At 43.1% G+C, this 18,551-nt stretch overlaps 1 protein-coding gene across 2 annotated transcripts; it reads left to right on the forward strand.

Moving 5' to 3' along the window:
* Positions 1-6,424: 6,424 nt before the first annotated feature.
* On the forward strand, positions 6,425-17,652 carry LOC139449167 (acid phosphatase type 7-like). 2 transcript variants are annotated; one of them, XM_071230626.1, is made up of 4 exons: positions 6,425-6,578; positions 9,782-10,839; positions 15,302-15,489; positions 17,322-17,652. In XM_071230626.1, exons 2-4 carry the CDS (start codon positions 9,797-9,799, stop codon positions 17,504-17,506), a joined length of 1,416 nt encoding a protein of 471 aa, XP_071086727.1. In that variant the 5' UTR covers positions 6,425-6,578; positions 9,782-9,796; the 3' UTR covers positions 17,507-17,652. The 2 variants fall into 2 exon arrangements, with proteins under 2 accessions (XP_071086727.1, XP_071086726.1); XM_071230625.1 differs by lacking the exon at positions 6,425-6,578 and adding an exon at positions 6,587-6,727.
* Positions 17,653-18,551: the final 899 nt, after the last annotated feature.

Below are 18,551 nucleotides of genomic sequence, written 5' to 3' on the forward strand. Positions count from 1 at the left end.
TTTTTCTCCTCCAATGAAGAGTGACATGTAAATTAGAGTTACCTCCCTTTTGTCGCACTTTTCTCATGTGCGCGCAAAATCACATGAAGAGGTGTCGTAATGACTTTTCTGAAAGAAATACTTGGATTTTCACAGCCTGGTGACTGTATTTCGTCTATATTTCAGTACGTATTGTAAATCTATGGCCTTGATCGATAAAAATGGTGAAGCCCTTACAACAGATAGGCAAAATGTTATTCCACACCCACAAAGAAAGTGTATGTCATGTATACTGCCAAACGCCCCAGACTCTCAATATTAATACATATGTTGGCAAAGTCTTATTCCAGACCCACAATGAAATTGTATGTCATGTATACTGCCAAATGCCCCTGACTCTCAGTATTAATACATATGTTTAGAGAGGAGTGGTTGATATATTAACCGGCATACACTTCCTGTGTTTTAATCAGTTCTTCAGTTTCCAATGGTGTTTGTTTATATGTAGAGATGGGCGGTTGGTGGTTTAAAGAAGGCATACAATATCATTGTTTTACAGTTCCACAGGATCCTATGCATGGTGTGTATTTATATATATATAGAGAGAGATGCGTTTGGTTTAAGCATAACTTCAGGTTCCTGGTGTTACGAAATTTGCAAATATACCCCAAAACATGGAATTGGATAAATTAAGTTATTCAAACACAACTTTCCCATGTTGACTAGTATCATGATGAAAATTACCATAGCAATAACTGATTGCCCCTATTGTACAGACACAAAGTCTCAGGTGTACCCACGGTGCAAAATACAACGCTAAGGCATACGCGAAGTGGACATTAGGCAGTGGAAACTATAGGAAGTACATTGCAAATAACGCTGAACAAAGAATACACGATCTTGCTTGGTATTAAAAATGAGGAAGAAAATAGCTATGTTTTATTGCCCTTTCAAACAAACATATCGCAAAGCGCACACAACTATGAAAGGTGGAAACTGAAAAATTTAGTCTGTGGAACCCAACAACCGGCATCGATACCTGGTTCATTAAAAACAGCAAATAGGACTTATATCGAGTTTTGTACAGTTCGAGGAAAACCCCCGATGCAGGAAATCTTCAACGGGAACTATAAGGCATAATGTCAGTAAAGAAAATAACTTCACAGTAGGTTCAGTGTTATCTTGATATCACATGTAGAGGCCTTGATATCATCTTGATATCTACTTCACAACAATGTTCACAGTGATTCACATAGGGTTCTTTGACTGTATAATCAACTTACAAAGCATTTCAGTACCTAACCAGAAAGACATTGTTTGCAGGTGAGTTGCACTTAGGCTAAGTGGATATGGTCTTAGTTTGGATCTCTCTCACGCCGTCGCCCAGTACCTCACATATCGTTACATGCCGATCGGATGTGTTGCTATAGTCATTGCAGTGATATATTTTATCCGAAACATGTACCCTTGTTACGGGGTTGTGCCACCAATTATCCAACGAAGCGGCCTTAAAATATAACCTGTCGATTCATACAGTCATCCTATCCCCCCCGAACACGACTTTCCCCGATGTAGTGCCATGTGATTGTTTCATGTTATCTGATTCACACAGGCAGAACTCGTGATAGGAATCTTGTGGTGAGGGTTTCCTAATCCCGTAGCAGGGACTGGGGATCAGTATAAACATGTACACTTTACATCTAGGATCATGATGTTTCAAGCACCAGCGCCTTCAAGGTATCTGTCGTCCATACTCCGCATCCCCAAGCCTGTGGTAAGCGTTGTGAATGTGGTAATCCGAAATCAATAATTAAATCGACATTTCTGTTGTCAGACTTTCATAACTAACATATGCAACGCCGTAGAGACGCTGCATGTACTTTATGGGCGCCGGGATGTCTTTCGCACTCACTCCACCCACTCTCACTCACTCACTCTAATTTTGGCCCTTTTTTGGAGATTTCGGATTTCGACTGGATTGACAGTGTTTTATGTTAGTGAACTGGTTTGACTCTTTTCTTTTCTTTATGTAAATAAGCTTGTTTAGGTCGATTGTCTTTGTTGTTATGTTAGGAACGGGTTAGACGCGATTGACTATTTTGTCTGTGTTAATGAACTTGTTTGACTCTTGGTGTGACCCCCATTAAGAACGAAACAAATACATGAATGAAGAGATAAGGGTGATATTTTGAAAATGTCTTTAATCGTAATTGCCTAATTAGTAAAAACGGTAGTTGCCTAATACGTAAATGGAAATAAGCATGCAGTTAATTTCAAATTGTGACTTGCAAAATAGTAAGGAAATATGTATAAGATGTGGACTCCGGGCTATGCTTGGGATCTTAAGACCCAACCAAGTTGAGGGAAGGTAAGCGAAGGCAAAATTTCTTTCAGCTTTCTTTCCTCGCGTCTTACAATCCCGACGACCCAAGAAGATCCTGGGATAGAATAGGTCTTCAGCAACCCATGCTTGCCGTAAAAGGTGACTATGCTTGTCGTAAAAGGCGACTAACGGGATCGGGTGGTAACTCGCTGACTTGGTTGATGCATGTCATCGATCCCAATTGCGTGGATCGATGTTCATGATGTCAATCACTGGATTGTCTGGTCCAGACTCGATTATTTACAGACCGCCGTCATATAGCTGGAATATTGCTGAGTGAGGCGTTAAACAACAAACCAACCAACTACAACCCCGACCATAACCGAGGAGGAGTGTGTTATCCAACTTATACCCCGTACACATGCACCTCTATACACATGTGTGTATATCTGCATACTTGTGTAAATATACATACGTGAGTATACGTGGCATGTGAACACGTTTACTCGTGTGTGTATTTACACCAAGACCAAATTTGCGCCATGTGTGGAGGAAGTGCAAATGTAAATTTACACAAGTGCACTGTATGCATATGTACATGTATATGTTCACGTGAACGTTTATGTCAACATATATCTGTTGATTTGCTGACAAACAAATTGACAATGGTTCTATATTCAGAAGTTGACGCTGTTCTGTATACAGCACTACAAACTTTTATGGGACATTCAGAGATGGGCGGTCAGTGTTTTCTTTGGGTTTCAAGGAGTCAAACATTTGTGTTCAGATTACACACACATAGTAAGGTAACACTCTTCTCATACCACCCTGATTGGAAATAACCTTTTAATGGCGAGAGTTGTGAACAGACCTATGAATGTAAATATAAACGACATAGCCACCTCCATATTCATGCGAAATCTCTGCCAAAAATCGACAGTACGATTCCGACTATGTCATGAGCATGCGTTTATAAATCTCTATTCGATACCAGGTGTTCAAATCAAATCAAATCAAATTACGCATTTATATAGCGCTACTTATACAGACATACTGCCTGCTCTAGAGCGCTCAGTCGTATGCTCTTTTGAAGAGGATGGTCTTGAGTTTTGATTTAAAGGTGTTGACATCTTCAGATCCCCTGACATCAATGGGCAGTGCATTCCATAGAGTTGCACCTGCTTTTCGGAAGGTTCTGTCGCCAGGTGTTCGCGAATAGGTAAGCGTATCCTGCCCCACCGCGGTGGCACCTGTCACAAACACATGCAAGGGCAAGTAAATGGTTCACTTAAAAAGACGGGAACACATGACACAAGTCAAAATAGGGAATTGCATCGGACATCACTCCTGTCACTGATGCGTCAAGTTTGATATCCTCTACATGTGTACCATAACATGTTTTTACAGCTTAACTTAGTTCTTGAATGTTGTAACTTTGATCAAACAACTTCTGAGCAAGAGTTGTATGACTATCTTTGAAATCTTGATAGAAAGAGCATGCTCGATTGTACCTCAAAAGTTGTGAAATGTAGACAGCAAGGGCTGGAACTGCAGGAATATTGCTCGCCATGAAGGGAAAGTTGAAGTCACCCCCTTGTCAACATTCTTGAGGAGTGTGTTTTGTCACTCTCCATGCATAGATCTATATATGGAACCAGAGACCATATAATCTATTATATGGTCTCTGATGAAACCCCTCTGATACGTGTAAATTGGCACAGCTCCCGTGGCCGAAAGCTATGAACACATAATGCCTTTAGAAAGTGGTTAAATGTAACAAATGTTATATTTGGGACAATACTTTCTCTCATAGCTTTTGTCCATGGCAGCCTTGCCAATTTACACTCGTCAGAGGGGTACACAAAGTGCGTGCTCTAGACTACCAGTTGTCGGGCTTCCATTTTATGGAAGCCTCAGTGGCAGAGTGGGTAAATCGCTGCCTTGCTGTTGCGATTTGGTGTCTCAATCTGAGACTGGGTTCGAATCCTGGATGGTACTGAACCAAAATGGTTCTAGATTTTGAGCAAGGAAAGTGTTATCCCCAAGATGACATTTGTTACAGTTTTCCACGTTTTAAAAGGCAATGTGTATTCAGACTGATGAATGTGTGCCTTAAACCATATACGTTCCCTATTTGCACAACTTAGTTATTTTAGTGAACACACAGTAAATGTACATATACACACGTATGTATAGTTTACATGTGTAACACGTTGTGCATGTGAACGGGGTATTAGATATCATTAAGGATAAAAACAAATGTCAGAATACATTGAGAAAATATGTCAAATATCGAGCAAAAACAAATATTGGCTGCTTTTTCCCCCATACACAGATGTGGACCGGCGCGTAGTCCATTTTGCACGTGCATTACATCTTTCTCCCGATAACAACGGGCACCCAGCGGTTTCTTTCATCAATAAAAGGACAATAAGTATTTTCATAAAACCGTTCAGACGCGATTGCCCATTTCAGTTTATGATCAATTTACTAAGTATAAAAAAGCTTATAAAATTACATATTCCAAATAATAATTCTAATATATTATAGTATGATTTCCAAATATTTCCTTCTGTGCTCAAAGCACCAGTGGCCGAATTGGTAGCGAGTTTGGAATCGCTTACGTATTTGTGCTGTATGTGAGTTCGAATCCCAGGATCGGGAACTATATAAAAAACATTGTGTCAGGTATGACACATTATTGTATTGGGGGTAGATGCTTGTGCAAACTGACCAGATAAAAATACGTTATTACCATGTTTGTAAAGACGTACTTCAGTGGAGGTACAAATTGTTATAAAGTATATAAAAACCTTTATATCGCCTTACATTAATATAATACCTTCTCAGTGGAGGTACAGATTGTTATAAACTATATAAAAACCTTTATATCGCCTTACATTTATATAATAACTTCTGCTTGGTTACGGTGCAGGCACTTATTTTCCATGTTGCCCGCTCATATACCCAGCTGAGAAATCAATCGGAACACCTTGTGTAACTTGCTTATCACGCATAAGTATAGTTGAGCTGAAATGAACCGATGTTGATGCGATTGCATTGTGGGAAGTACTTCGGTTTGCGTCGTCTGCTAGCTGTCAAAATGGCTGAATCAAAGCGTTTTGCTTGTTGAAACTTCGGACATATATCTGTTCCGGGTCTGTATGAATGAATGTCAGTGAATGAATGATAAGTTCGTTGTCAGCCGATCCCGGTTCGGCTCGGGGTAGATAGGCTCACATACATCACATCACACCATATACTCCTCGAGATCGGTTGCCAACTGTTAATGTCAGTATGGTACAGATCCCTATCAGCAGTGACGTGGACTTCATTCCGACATTGGGGGCAGGTGGCCCAGTCGTCTAAGGCGCCGCAATTTGCCGTGCAGAGTTGTGTCCCTTGGGCAAGCCAGAAACCTATGATTGTGGGTTCGAATCCCGGCTCGCACCGGTTATGTTTCTAGGTTTGTCAGCACCATACCCGTGCTCGTGGGTTTCACCGAAGTGGTAAACGTCTAAGTCCTGCATCACTTGGAGCTTTCCTCCCTCATAAAGTTGATACGCCGTGATATGACTGGAATACTGTTAAAAGCGGCGTTAAAAACAACTCACTCACTCATTCCTCCACTGATCATAGTTGAACTAGGCAATAAGTCATTATACGAATATCAGAAACGGTGACGCCGTCCCGGAATTGGACGAGTCGGTCACGAATGAGTACACCTTTGTCAGGGAGGTCAGTGACGGTACAATTTAATCAATATTTACCACAGATGACAAAGTTTACACAAAACAAGTCAACGAGCCTGGCCACCTGATCCATTACAGTCGTATCTTACGACAAGTAATTGTTATGAGGAACTAGTGTTAACCCGCTAAAAAGTACCTGTGTATGTGTTGGTTATGGGAAAGGGAAGAGATTATTGGAAAATCTGTTTATTCTTGATAAATGACTGGTCCTTTTCACACTTTTTTCATATGTTTGCACGACTATCTGGACTGTTGAATCTGGACATACGTGTGTATGTGTTGGTTATGGGAAAGGGAAGGGATTGTTGGAAAATCTGTTTATTCTTGATAAATGACTGGTCTTTTTCACACTTTATTGATATGTTTGCAGAACTATCTGGACTGTTGAATGCTTTAAAACGTCAGACTATCATCATGTGACATCACCGTTATCCTGTTATCACCAGCAGCAACGTACATCACTCGATAACCCACTTACAGTGTACACACAACATTCAGCTCCACATCTAGGACTGTGTATAAATGTAAGTATAAAGGCTGTGTATTTATAATTCACTCGAGTGATTCAAACCGACACTTAATACAAGAACGCGGAAGTGCGTTGTATTGTGGGGACGCTTACACACATACAACTTCATCCTGTTGTTGAAACTCCGTACACTCGACATTGCTGGTAAGTTTAGTTAGAACATAAACTGGTCAATTTGAAATTGTCATGTAACCATGCCGTGCAATATCTTGATTCACTTAGATCCCCCGTTGGGAGTATGTATCCAGCAACCTGTGCAGGGCCCCGTTCCACAAAGCGACCTTAGCGCGAAGGCGATCGCAAATCTTTACTTTAACATAGACTTACGATAATCGTGGCGCTAAGATCGCTTTGTGGAACGGGTCCTTGTTCGTAGGAGGCAACGTACTGTATCGGTGGTCAGGATCGGTGACTTTGTTGATTGTGTGTCAACGGACTCCGACGGCGTGTCTCGTTGCATATAAAAAACAACCCGGGGAGATCACTGAAATAGTGTTCCAAGCGGCGTTAAAGTAAATTTTCACCGGTATTCAGCCGATCGATAGACCCGACCTTTGAGATGTGTTTATGTGTGATCTTCAAGCTCAGAATGATTGTTCAGCTGAATGTGTTAATGTAGTTAACGGTGTTAGTTCTGTGATGTGTGGGGTGTTGTTAGATCCTTGGTAACACGATTAGAACTTAGAATAGGTCCTCCGTTGGAATAGGTCCTTGATACCTCGGTTGGAATAGGTCCTTGGTACCCCGTTCGAATAGGTCCATGGTAGCTCGGTTGGAATAGGTGCTCGATACCTCTGTTATAATAGGTCCTTGATACATAGGTTAGAATATGTTCGGGTACCCTGTTAGAATAGGTCCTTGGTACCTCGGTTAGAATAGGTCCTTGGTACCCCGTTCGAATAGGCCCTTGGTAGTTCGGTTAGAATAGGTCCTTGTAACCTCGGTTAGAATAGATCCTTGATACCTCGGTTAGAATAGGTCCTTGGTACCCCGTTCGAATAGGCCCTTGGTAGTTCGGTTAGAATAGGTCCTTGTAACCTCGGTTAGAATAGGTCCTTGATACCTCGGTTAGAATAGCCCCTTGGTAGCTCGGTTAGAATAGCCCCATGATACCTCGGTTAGAATAGCCCCTTGGTACCTCGGTTAGAATAGGCCCTTGATACCTCGGTTAGAATAGGTCCTTGGCACCCCATTAGAATAGGCCCTTTGTAGTTAGGTTAGAATATATCCTTGATACCTCGGTTACAATAGGCCCTTGGTACCTCGGTTAGCATATATCCTTGATACCTCGGTTAGAATAGGCCCTTGGTAGCTCGGTTAGAATAGGTCCTTGGTACACCGTTCGAATAGGCCCTTGGTAGTTCGGTTAGAATAGCCCCTTGGTACCTCGGTTAGAATAGGCCCTAAGTACCTCGGTTAGAATAGGTCCTTTGCACCCCGTTAGAATAGGCCCTTTGTAGTTCGGTTACAATAGACCCTTGGTACCTCGGTTAGAATAGTCCCTTGGTACCTCGGTTAGAATAGGTCCTTGGCACCCCGTTAGAATAGGCCCTTGGTAGTTCGGTTAGAATATATCCTTGATACTTCGGTTAGAATAGGCCCTTGGTAGCTCGGTTAGAATTGGTCCTTGGTACCCCGTTCGAATAGGCCCTTGGTAGTTCGGTTAGAATAGGTCCTTGTAACCTCGGTTAGAATAGCCCCTTGGTACCTCGGTTAGAATAGGCCCTTAGTACCTCGGTTAGAATAGGTCCTTTGCACCCCGTTAGAAAAGGCCCTTTGTAGTTCGGTTAGAATATATCCTTGATACCTCGGTTAGAATAGGTCCTTGGTATCTTGGTTAGAATAGGTCCTTGGCACCCCGTTAGAATAGTCCCTTTTTTGTTCGGTTAGAATAGCCCCATGATACCTCGGTTAGAATAGGCCCTTGGTATCTCGGTTAGAAGAGGTCCTTGGTACCCTGTTCCAATAGGCCCTTGGTTGTTCGGTTAGAATATATCCTTGATACCTCGGTTAGAATAGGTCCTTGATACCTCGGTTAGAATAGGTCCTTGTAACCTCGGTTAGAATAGGCCCTTGATACCTCGATTAGAATAGGCCCTTGGTACCTCGGTTAGAATAGGTCCTTTGCACCCCGTTCGAATAGGCCCTTGGTAGCTCAGTTAGAATTTATCCTTGTAACCTCGGTTAGAATAGGTCCTTGATTCCTAGGTCATAATAGGTCCTTGATACATAGGTTAGAATATGTTCTGGTACCCCGGTTAGATTAGGTCATTGGTAGCTCGATTGAATAGGTTATTGGTAGTTCAGTTAGAATAGATCCTTAATATCTTGGTTAGAATAGGTCATTGGTATCTCGGTTAGAATAGATCCTTGGTACCTCGGTTGGAATAGGTCCTTAGCACCTTGGATAGAATAGGCCCTTGGAACCTCGGTTGGATTAGGTCCTTTAAACCTTGGATAGAATAGGGCCTTGGTATCTCGGGTAGGTCCTTGATATCTCGGTTGGAATGGGTCCTTGGTATCTCGGTTGGATTAGGTCTTTGATACCTTGGATAGAATAGGTGCTTGGTACCTCGATTAGAATAGGTTCTTGATTCCTTGGTTGGAATAGGTCCAAAGCAACACATGCTTGTAAGAGGCGATTTAATGGATCAGGTGTTCAGGCTCGGTTGGAATAGGTCCTTTAAACCTTGGATAGAATAGGGCCTTGGTATCTCGGGTAGGTCCTTGATATCTCGGTTGGAATGGGTCCTTGGTATCTCGGTTGGATTAGTTCTGATACCTTAGATAGAATAGGTCCTTGGTATCTCGGGTAGGCCCTTGATATCTCGGTTAGAATGGGTCCTTGGTATCTCGGTTGGATTAGGTCTTTGATACCTTGGATAGAATAGGTGCTTGGTACCTCGGTTAGAATAGGTTCTTGATTCCTTGGTTGGAATAGGTCCCAAGCAACCCATGCGTGTAAGAGGCGACTTAATCGATCAGGTGTTCAGGCTTGGTGGCTTATTTTTTTGCATGTCAGCGTACCTGAAGGTGAGGAACGTTGCTCATAATGTCAATCACAGGCTTGTCTTGTCTAGTCCATACTCGATTATTTACAGGCGGGCGTCAACTGGCTGGAATATTGCAGCCAAAACAAAAGCAAACAAAACCATACATGATGTTTACCATGTTTAAAGAATTGCCATTTCCCCACAGCTCTGAACGCCTACGATGGCAGCGTTGCTGTTGCTGTTCGTGACGCTGTTGTCACATGTCCTGCCCTCATATGAAATCGGTGGCGGATGCATCGCGGAACAGCTTCACTCTAGAGAAGAAATCAACCGGAACTACGAACTACAGTTCCCAGTAAATCCCTCCCCGAGTGTACAAGCCGTACACCTCTCTCTGAAAGGCACAACAGCCATGCGTGTCACCTGGCTGAACCCGACCACGTGGTCCAGCGACGCTGACTACACACCCGGATGTATGTATGGTTCATCAGTTACCTCCCTTGGCGTTAACGCGACCGGTGAAGCCTATTCCTACCCCGACGGCATGTTTCTCTGGGTACTGAACACCGCCATCTTGAAACTGACGTCAGTTCCGTCTCCTACGGGGATTTACTATTACAGATGCGGAGATCCCCAGTTCGGCTGGAGCGGCATCTTAAATTTTACTTTGCAGTCACCAAATGCTAGGAACGCCACACAAGCAAATATGGAGTCGCTCCATACCAATTCCGTCGTTGAGATAGCAAGCGCTGCACCGGCTATAGCAATGGTGGCCGACATGGGCGTGACGAAGGGCGAGGACACAATGGCGTCCATTACAAAGCATGTCAACAGTGGGGAGGTTCAACTTCTCGTTCACGCCGGTGACATCAGCTACGCTGACAAGTTCGGCGGCAAGAACCACAACAACAGCGAGGTGTGGGTTGAGTACATGAACCGGCTTCAACCAATTGTGTCACGTGTTCCCTACATGGTTGCTCCTGGCAACCACGAGAGTCAGTTTGAGTTTGCGGCCTATTTGAACTGGTTGAAGATGCCATCTGAAGAGAGCGGGTCGGCGTCCCCCTTCTGGTACTCCTTCGATTACATGGGCGTCCACTTCGTTGCCTACTCCACCGAGCACGACTTCAGCCCCAACTCCACGCAGTATCTGTGGATGGAGCAGGATCTGAAGAAGGCCAATCAGAACAGAGACAATGTGCCTTGGGTGATGGTGTTTGGCCACCGCCCACTCTACTGTACCAGTATCGTCTGTTTCGAGAGGTAAGTTGTACCATGTAAGATAGTCTTCGATCGTTCTACTGTCTACCAGGGTGCAGTTGAATAAAGCAATCCTAGCACTAAGGTGATCGTAAGCCCCATACCTTAACATAGCCTGTATACAGAGGTACGTTGTACCATGTAAGATGGTCTTCGACCGTTCTACTGTCTCCCAGGGTGCAGTTGAACAAAGCGATCTTAGCACTAAGATGATCGTAAGCCCCATACCTTAACATAGTCTGTTTCGAGAGGTAAATTGTACCATGTAAGATGGTCTTCGACCGGTCTACTGTCTACCAGGGTGCAGTTGAACAAAGCGATCTTAGCACTAAGATGATCGTAAGCCCCATACCTTAACATAGCCTGTATACAGAGGTACGTTGAACCCAGAGTATTGTAAGGTGGTCTTCGAACGTTCTACCAGGATGCCGTTGTACAAACCGACATTAGCACTCCGGTGATCGTTAATACCCCCATACATTAACATAGACTTACGGCAGTTGTGGGTAAGGTTGTTTTTTGTGCAACGGCACCAAGAGCCGTCTATTGGTGGAGGTGAGGTGAGGTGAAATTGGGTTTAACGTCGCGTCCAAGATTATTGCACTTATATAGCGACGTGCATGCACGTGTTTGCGTGGCTGCTTGTACTAGTCCGGACAGATGCCGATTTATAGTGCTAGCTCACTGAGATACTATGCCGCAGCTTAACATGAATACCCCACTCAGACACAGTATACTGACTCAGAGCCGACCAGTCCTGGTTTTAGCTTAGTTCCTTGATGCCGAGCGCAAGACAGGGTAACGCGGCCGGGGATCGAACCCCGGACCTTCCGCTCTCCGGGCGGACGCTCTACCACAAGACCACGAAGGCGGCTCTATTGGTGGAGGTAAATTACCCGGAGTAAGTTAGGGTGGTGTTCCGTCGCCACTACTGTATCACTATCGTCTTGTTACAGCGATACGACTGAGATCATTGTGTTTTGTCGCGCTATAGAGAGGTAGGAAACTGAAAAGGACAGCCATTAAGAGACACCCACTTCAGGGGCTTCAGTTGGACCTTCACTTACAGCTTCAGGTCTTCGTGCGACATATAGAGCTCCTTCTGACTCAGAAGGGTGTCATGTAACGGGAAATGGGTAACCTCTGGTGTCGTTTAAAGGAATCTCCGCCCACTTTCACCTCAGACAATTTTACACTATGATTTAAGCGCTGTGATCAATTAAATTCCAACATATGTACAGTTTCACTGTCTTCACATAACTCACGATTTACATCCTATATTTCTGCCCCACAAAGTTATATTGAACTTATCTTTGTGTCAAATATTTTGAAACGTACATGAATGGTAATGGTATAAATATTGACAAACATTAAAAAAAACTCCATATAGAATCTTCTTAGCTTGCAAGGGTGTATATTTTACATGTGTGGACCATCATTTAGTAAACGTTAATTTTAAGTATTTATATGAAGGTACCCAAACAAGCACTTGTCCATCGTACTTCCATTTCTCATGTTTAGATAGAAAATACCCAATGGTCTTATCCAAATTAACACACAAATGGTAATTATCACAAAAAGAGTTAAAGTATTGATGCGTCTTTGTAGCCCATACACTGTATCAGAAATCAAGATAATATCGTCTGCAAATAACAATAAAAACAACAGTAAAAATTCAGGGCGGAACGGGAAACCTGGTCAAAAGGAGGTATCTACTTCAACTGCTAATTCATTTATAAAAACAATGAGCAATAGCGGACTTAAAACACAGCCTTGTCTTAGCCCCGAAGGACACCCAAAGCATGGGAAGTAGTATTGTCAGCCCTGACACAGACTTAAACACCCTTGCAAAGCTTGGAGCAATATTCCATAATTTCTTAACACATGCCATTATTTAGGTCGAAATACTAGGTCAAATGCCATCTTAAAGTCAACAAAAACGGCATATATTTTCCTCTTCTTTTAGGTAGGTAACGTTTGACGACTGCTTGTAAAATAAACATGTTGTCATAAGTGCTATTGCCTTTGCGAAAACCTACTTGTGATTCCACATTATCACAGGTGTTGGACCAATCAGCTAGCCTATGGTTTAGTATTGTTGTATATACCTTATTAAAACACTTTGACAATGTAGTTATTCTGTAATTGTTCGGGGAGTGAGTATCAGCTTGTTCATGCAATGGAATAATTATGCCAGTACACCATGAAGCTGGAAAATAGCCTGTATTAAACAGTATCTTATATACAAGTTCCATATATGGAACGAAAATATCTTAAGCAGCTTTCAAAAAAGAGAAAAGCAAAAGTAGTAAAAACGCTGAAGGTTTTCGCAGACGACCAGTTCGAGGTGTCATTTTGACGGACCTGCATCGTCGACTGCGACGTCAATGGTGATAAGGTCACAGATTATGGCCACAAGTCAAGGCGGTGGAGACATGTTTGGTTTTGTGACGAGTCAAGATTTATGCTTCGCCGTGTGGATGGTAGACGTCGTATTTACATCCGGGGAACGTTATTCACGAAACTGCACACAAGAAGTGGACAGATTTGGTAGTGGTAGTGTGATGATGTGTGTGGGGCATCTCCTACACTGGTAGAAAAGACTTGGTGCAAGTTCTGGGTTTAACGGCACATCGTTACACGGATGAGAATCTTCGGCCACACTTCCTTCCAATTGTGCAACAATTGAATGTCATTTTCCAACAAGACAATGCCCGACCTCACACGACAGGACTGACAACAGCCCTTTTCAGGTATCACAACATCCAGGTTCTACTATGGCCCTCAAGGACTCCAGATTTAAACCCAATCGAACCTTTGTGGAATGTACTGGATGAATGACTGCGGTCACATCCGCAGCAGCCACAGAATCTCCGACAGTTGGCACAAACACTGCAGGCAGAGTGGGTGAACGTTCCCAAGCCACAATTCAGGATCTGATTGCTTCCATGGGACGACGATGCCAGTCATATTGTGACTCTAATGGTGGCCATACAAGATATTGAGAACAGATGAGTGAGTGAGTGAGTGAGTTAATGCTTCACGTCACATCGGCAATACTTCAGTCACGTGTGTTATGTTGGTCAATGACAATGATGTGTTTAAGCCTAACACCGTGAATATATCATGCAACCGAATTATGTTTTAGGAAAATAATTGCCAACTACAGGCCAACATGTTGATTTCCAATGTATCCAGAAGCAAAGAAGTTAAAACAACTGTCAATACAATAAACCAGGCAGAACCATAAACCGCCGTATGAACCGGTATGAAGCATACTTTACATACAGTGAACTACTTGAAACTTTCTTGTATTCTATATACATATTTTCTTCTATTCTATACTAAATAGCAAATATCCAAATGGAAAATCTATAGCTTTCGAAAAGCATCCGGTTTTGTAGGAGGGTCCCGCGGTGGAACAATAGGGGCTTCCTTTACTTCCGTAGTTTCCATAGTACAACAGTTGGAAGGAGAATATATCCCACTATATTTGTGTATTTGGCAAACCATCGCGCTTTCTCTAAATTCTTTTCCAAGGACTCCAATTCTTCTTCTACATCTTCTTTCTCTTTCGCAATATTGTTTCGTATATCCAACAATACTCTCTATATATCTCCCAATATATCTTCGCGAGACACACGCTCTATAGGGTTGTATGGTTCCACCTGTGTCGTGCTTTCTATAGGGTTGTTCCATATTCTATACAACCTCCCCGCTCCAATACCATATCTTTTGTCCGCATCCTCCACAGAGTTGTTTCCACGTAGAGCACGAATTTCTTCCACCTCTTCTTCCGATAGATTTTTCTTTCGTGGCATCGTATACATATTCTACAATATTTGCCTACAAATAGGAATTCTATACATAGGAATTCCACACAACAAGAATCCTATACCCTCGGAAAAGCAAGCAAATGCTTGTAGCAAAATATAGCAAAATATAGGAAAAGCAAGCAAATCCTATATTTTGCTATATTTTTGCTATTTTTTGCAGAAAATGGCGCTCTAGTAAATACTCCGAGATTTGTTTCTCTCTATCGGATACGAATAGAAAAGGGTATCTTTTTTCGAGACAATCGTATACTTCTTCTTGTTTCGTTTCTTGCTTACTTGGCTTCCACGAATTCGCATATATATCTAGCTTGTGAAATGTGGTACTTCTGTTTTGCTGCTCGAACAGATAAAGTGCTCGAATAAATTTCGGTGTATGCTTCTCTTGGTAGGGATGCTCTTGGCATTTTTATATATCCTATGTACCTCAAATGTTTAATTGGGAGTACACCTATTTGGGGGCATTCGTCTTAGTTAAATGTAGAATAGCATAATCATTCTAATGGAAGAGAGAAAAAAATCCCCCTCCTGTAGTTGTAGTATTGGGGTATAAATCTGGCCCCATGGCAGGTGTACCGGTCTCAGGCTATATCCCCCCTTACCTATTCTACTTAACTCACTCATTCCTCCAGGTGCGACGTAGAGGCTCCGCGTTTCCGTGACAACCTCGAGGACCTCCTCTACTACCAGAACGTGGACATCTACATGAGCGGCCACAACCACCAGTACGAGCGCTCCTACCCCGTCTACAAAAAGCTGATATCCCAGACAGACTACACCAACTCCCTGTCCCCCGTCTACATCGTGAACGGCGCTGCGGGTACGTTCCTTCCTTGCGTATTCCACTGCACAGAGCATCCTCGATTATCCAGGGTATTACATTCCCATTCTGTTACGATAACTAGCTTCATTTCGGAAGTGACGTCACTATCTCCATGTCTTGTCTCTAACAAAATATCTGTAGCTCGCGTGTCCAGTAATTTGGTTCCACGGCTATTATTAGCATCATGACATTCGAATTTAGCTATGAACGAAGTTATGGTGGCGATTGGAGATAGACTACACTGCATACTCGAGGATGTGTGTCGATTTGCGCATCTTAAGTGTGCCAGCATTCGTGTACTTCGTGTACACCCGGATAACGTGTCAGAATCCGACTATCGTTGGATCAATTCCTATATATTCGCCCCGATTATCATCCTTGGCCTGTCGTTACTATTCCCGTGCTTTCTTGTTTCACAAGAGTGAGTGAGTGAGTATGGTTTAACGCCGCTTTTGGCAATATCCCAGCGATATCACGGCGGGGGACACTTTAAATGGGCTTCACACATTGTACCCATGTCGGGAATCGAACCCGGGTCTTCGGCGTGACGAGCGAACGCTTTAACCACTAGGCTACCCGACCGCCCCTGTTTCACAAGAGCTTAAATGATTCCCGACATGGGTACAATGTGTGAAGCCCATTTCTGGTGTCCCCCGCCGTGATATTGCTGAAATATTGCTAAAAGCGGCGTAAAACCATACTCACTCACTCACTCACTTAAATGTATTTATTTAGGAGTCGCCAAACCATGCTTCTTTGCTATATTTGGCAAGGTGGTGTCTAAAGAAAAACAGTGTTGTCGAAATTTGAACGATTTTTCATTTAGATTCATACCACAATCATTTTTAATATAAAAATATTCTTTTAGTAAACTCCGAGTGTGTGATGGTGGTGGCCTCCGAAGTGTGATCGGGGCCGGTGCAGGCACGCCATTGGCCAATGATTCACCGAACCCCGACGTTTGAAATTTATAAAAAAGACATGACTACATAATGTGACGTTACACCATGGGTATGATAGGTCTGTTGAATAACGACAGCGGTACAATGTATGTGTGTCCACCGCCATCATTTTGCTTGAGAATCGCGTAACATAACACAATCTCATTACATGAGATCCTTTACTCCGACACATACTTCTCGCCAAAGGAGGTTGTGTCAGACAAACTTTCAGCCAGTCAGCGTCGATGTTTATAAAGTGAGGCATTCCGACAATTCAGAGCAGCACAACTGATTTCTGTTACTTGAAAACGAATATATACGGGTAGTTGCATTTGTGAATCATAAAGGCCGCGCTATTATACTGTAAGTCTTGCTCATATTTCATACACACTGTCGTTTCTGAGCGTCATGCCATCTTCATACAAAAGGGAGTACTATCGATGGAAAATATGTGTTCTGTGTCCATTTTACTTTTGTTAAGATCGGTATTCCGAATCGAGGTGTTAAGAAATGAATCGTTTAAGAAGGCGCATATCTTATTGTCTCGAGAACCCTCACATCCTTTATTTAGAATGGGGGCGGTCGGGTAGCCTAGTGGTCAAAGCGTTCGCTCGTCACGCCGAAGACCCGGGTTCGATTCCCGACATGGGTACAATGTGTGAAGCCCATTTCTGGTGTCCCCCGCCGTGATATTGCTGGAATATTGCTAAAAGCGGCGTAAAACCATACTCACTCACTCACTCATTTAGAATGGGCGGTCAATGGGTTTGCTCAGGCAGGTTTTTCAGATCTTCACGCAGAGAGGTATCAAATGGGAGTAAAAAATGATTTGAATGATATTAGACATTAGACATAGCATTCCATCAACACCGAGCCTTCCTGTTGCAGGGAATCCCGAGCTGAATGACCCAACGTTCATGCCCTTCGTGAAGTGGCGGGCATTCGACGAGCCGACGTTCGACACTGGGTACTTGCTCATGCGGCCGTCGAGGTGGCAGATCCAGTTCGAGTACATCCTCAGCAAATCCAACAAGGTCGTCGACACCTTCACTATGTCAAAGACCCCTTACTGACCACACGCGAACTACCTGCAATCCATCCTCGATTATCTAGTGCATTATATCTTATTACGATTAATACCCTGGGCCCTTTCGACTCCATAGCTACGCTACGGAAGTGAATTATATTTGAAAAACAAAATAAATGATCATATTTATTACATATTGTCATGCTTTTCTACATTGTCCTGTCTTGACATACGTCTTTTTTTCTGTAAATTAGTTTGGTTGGTTGGTTTGTTGTTTAACGCCGCACTCAGCAATATTCCAGCTATATAACGGCGGTCTGTAAATAATCGAGTCTGGACCAGACAATCCAGTGATCAATACCATGAGCATCGATCCACGCAATTGGGATCGATGACATGCATCAACCAAGTCAGCGGGCCTGACCACCCGATTCCGTTAGTCGCCTCTTACGACAAGCATAGTCGCCTTTTACGGGAAGCATGGGTTGCTGAAGACCTATTCCACCCCGGGTCTTCACGGGTCCACCTTGAATGAAGCGTGTATAGGTCAGTTAAAGTCCTTGGATTGGGCAGTAAACTCGCGGGCAAAGAAAATATACAAACATCCAGTTTTCTGTGATGATGGCTAAAAATGAAACAAACGAAAAATCGTTATTCGATTCTATTTGATATGTAGGTATCATAGGCGATATTACATGCATCATATCAATGAGTACCTCACAACAGGCGGCTAGGCGACCTAGTCATGTTAGACCCGTGAAGATCCCGGGATAGAATAGGTCTTCAGCAACCCATGCTTGCCGTAAGAGGCGACTACGCTTGTCGTAAAAGGCGACTAACGGGATCGAGTGGTCAGGCTCGCTGACTTGGTTGGTATATGTCATCGATCCCAATTGCGTGGATCGATGCTCATGATATTGATCACTGAATTGTCTGGGCCACACTCGGTTATTTACAGACCACCGTCATATAGCCGGAATATTGCTGAGTGCAATACATAAAGATCACAACAAACGTTTGAACAAATCATGCCAAAATATCTTTCAGGATATTATTTCTCGGCAACCCCTACATAGCCGTAGGCTTATACA

Source organism: Haliotis cracherodii, unplaced genomic scaffold (genome assembly GCF_022045235.1).
Source record: "Haliotis cracherodii isolate W230 unplaced genomic scaffold, xgHalCrac1.p SCAF_10, whole genome shotgun sequence".
In the NCBI taxonomy this organism is placed as follows: Eukaryota; Metazoa; Mollusca; class Gastropoda; order Lepetellida; family Haliotidae; genus Haliotis; species Haliotis cracherodii.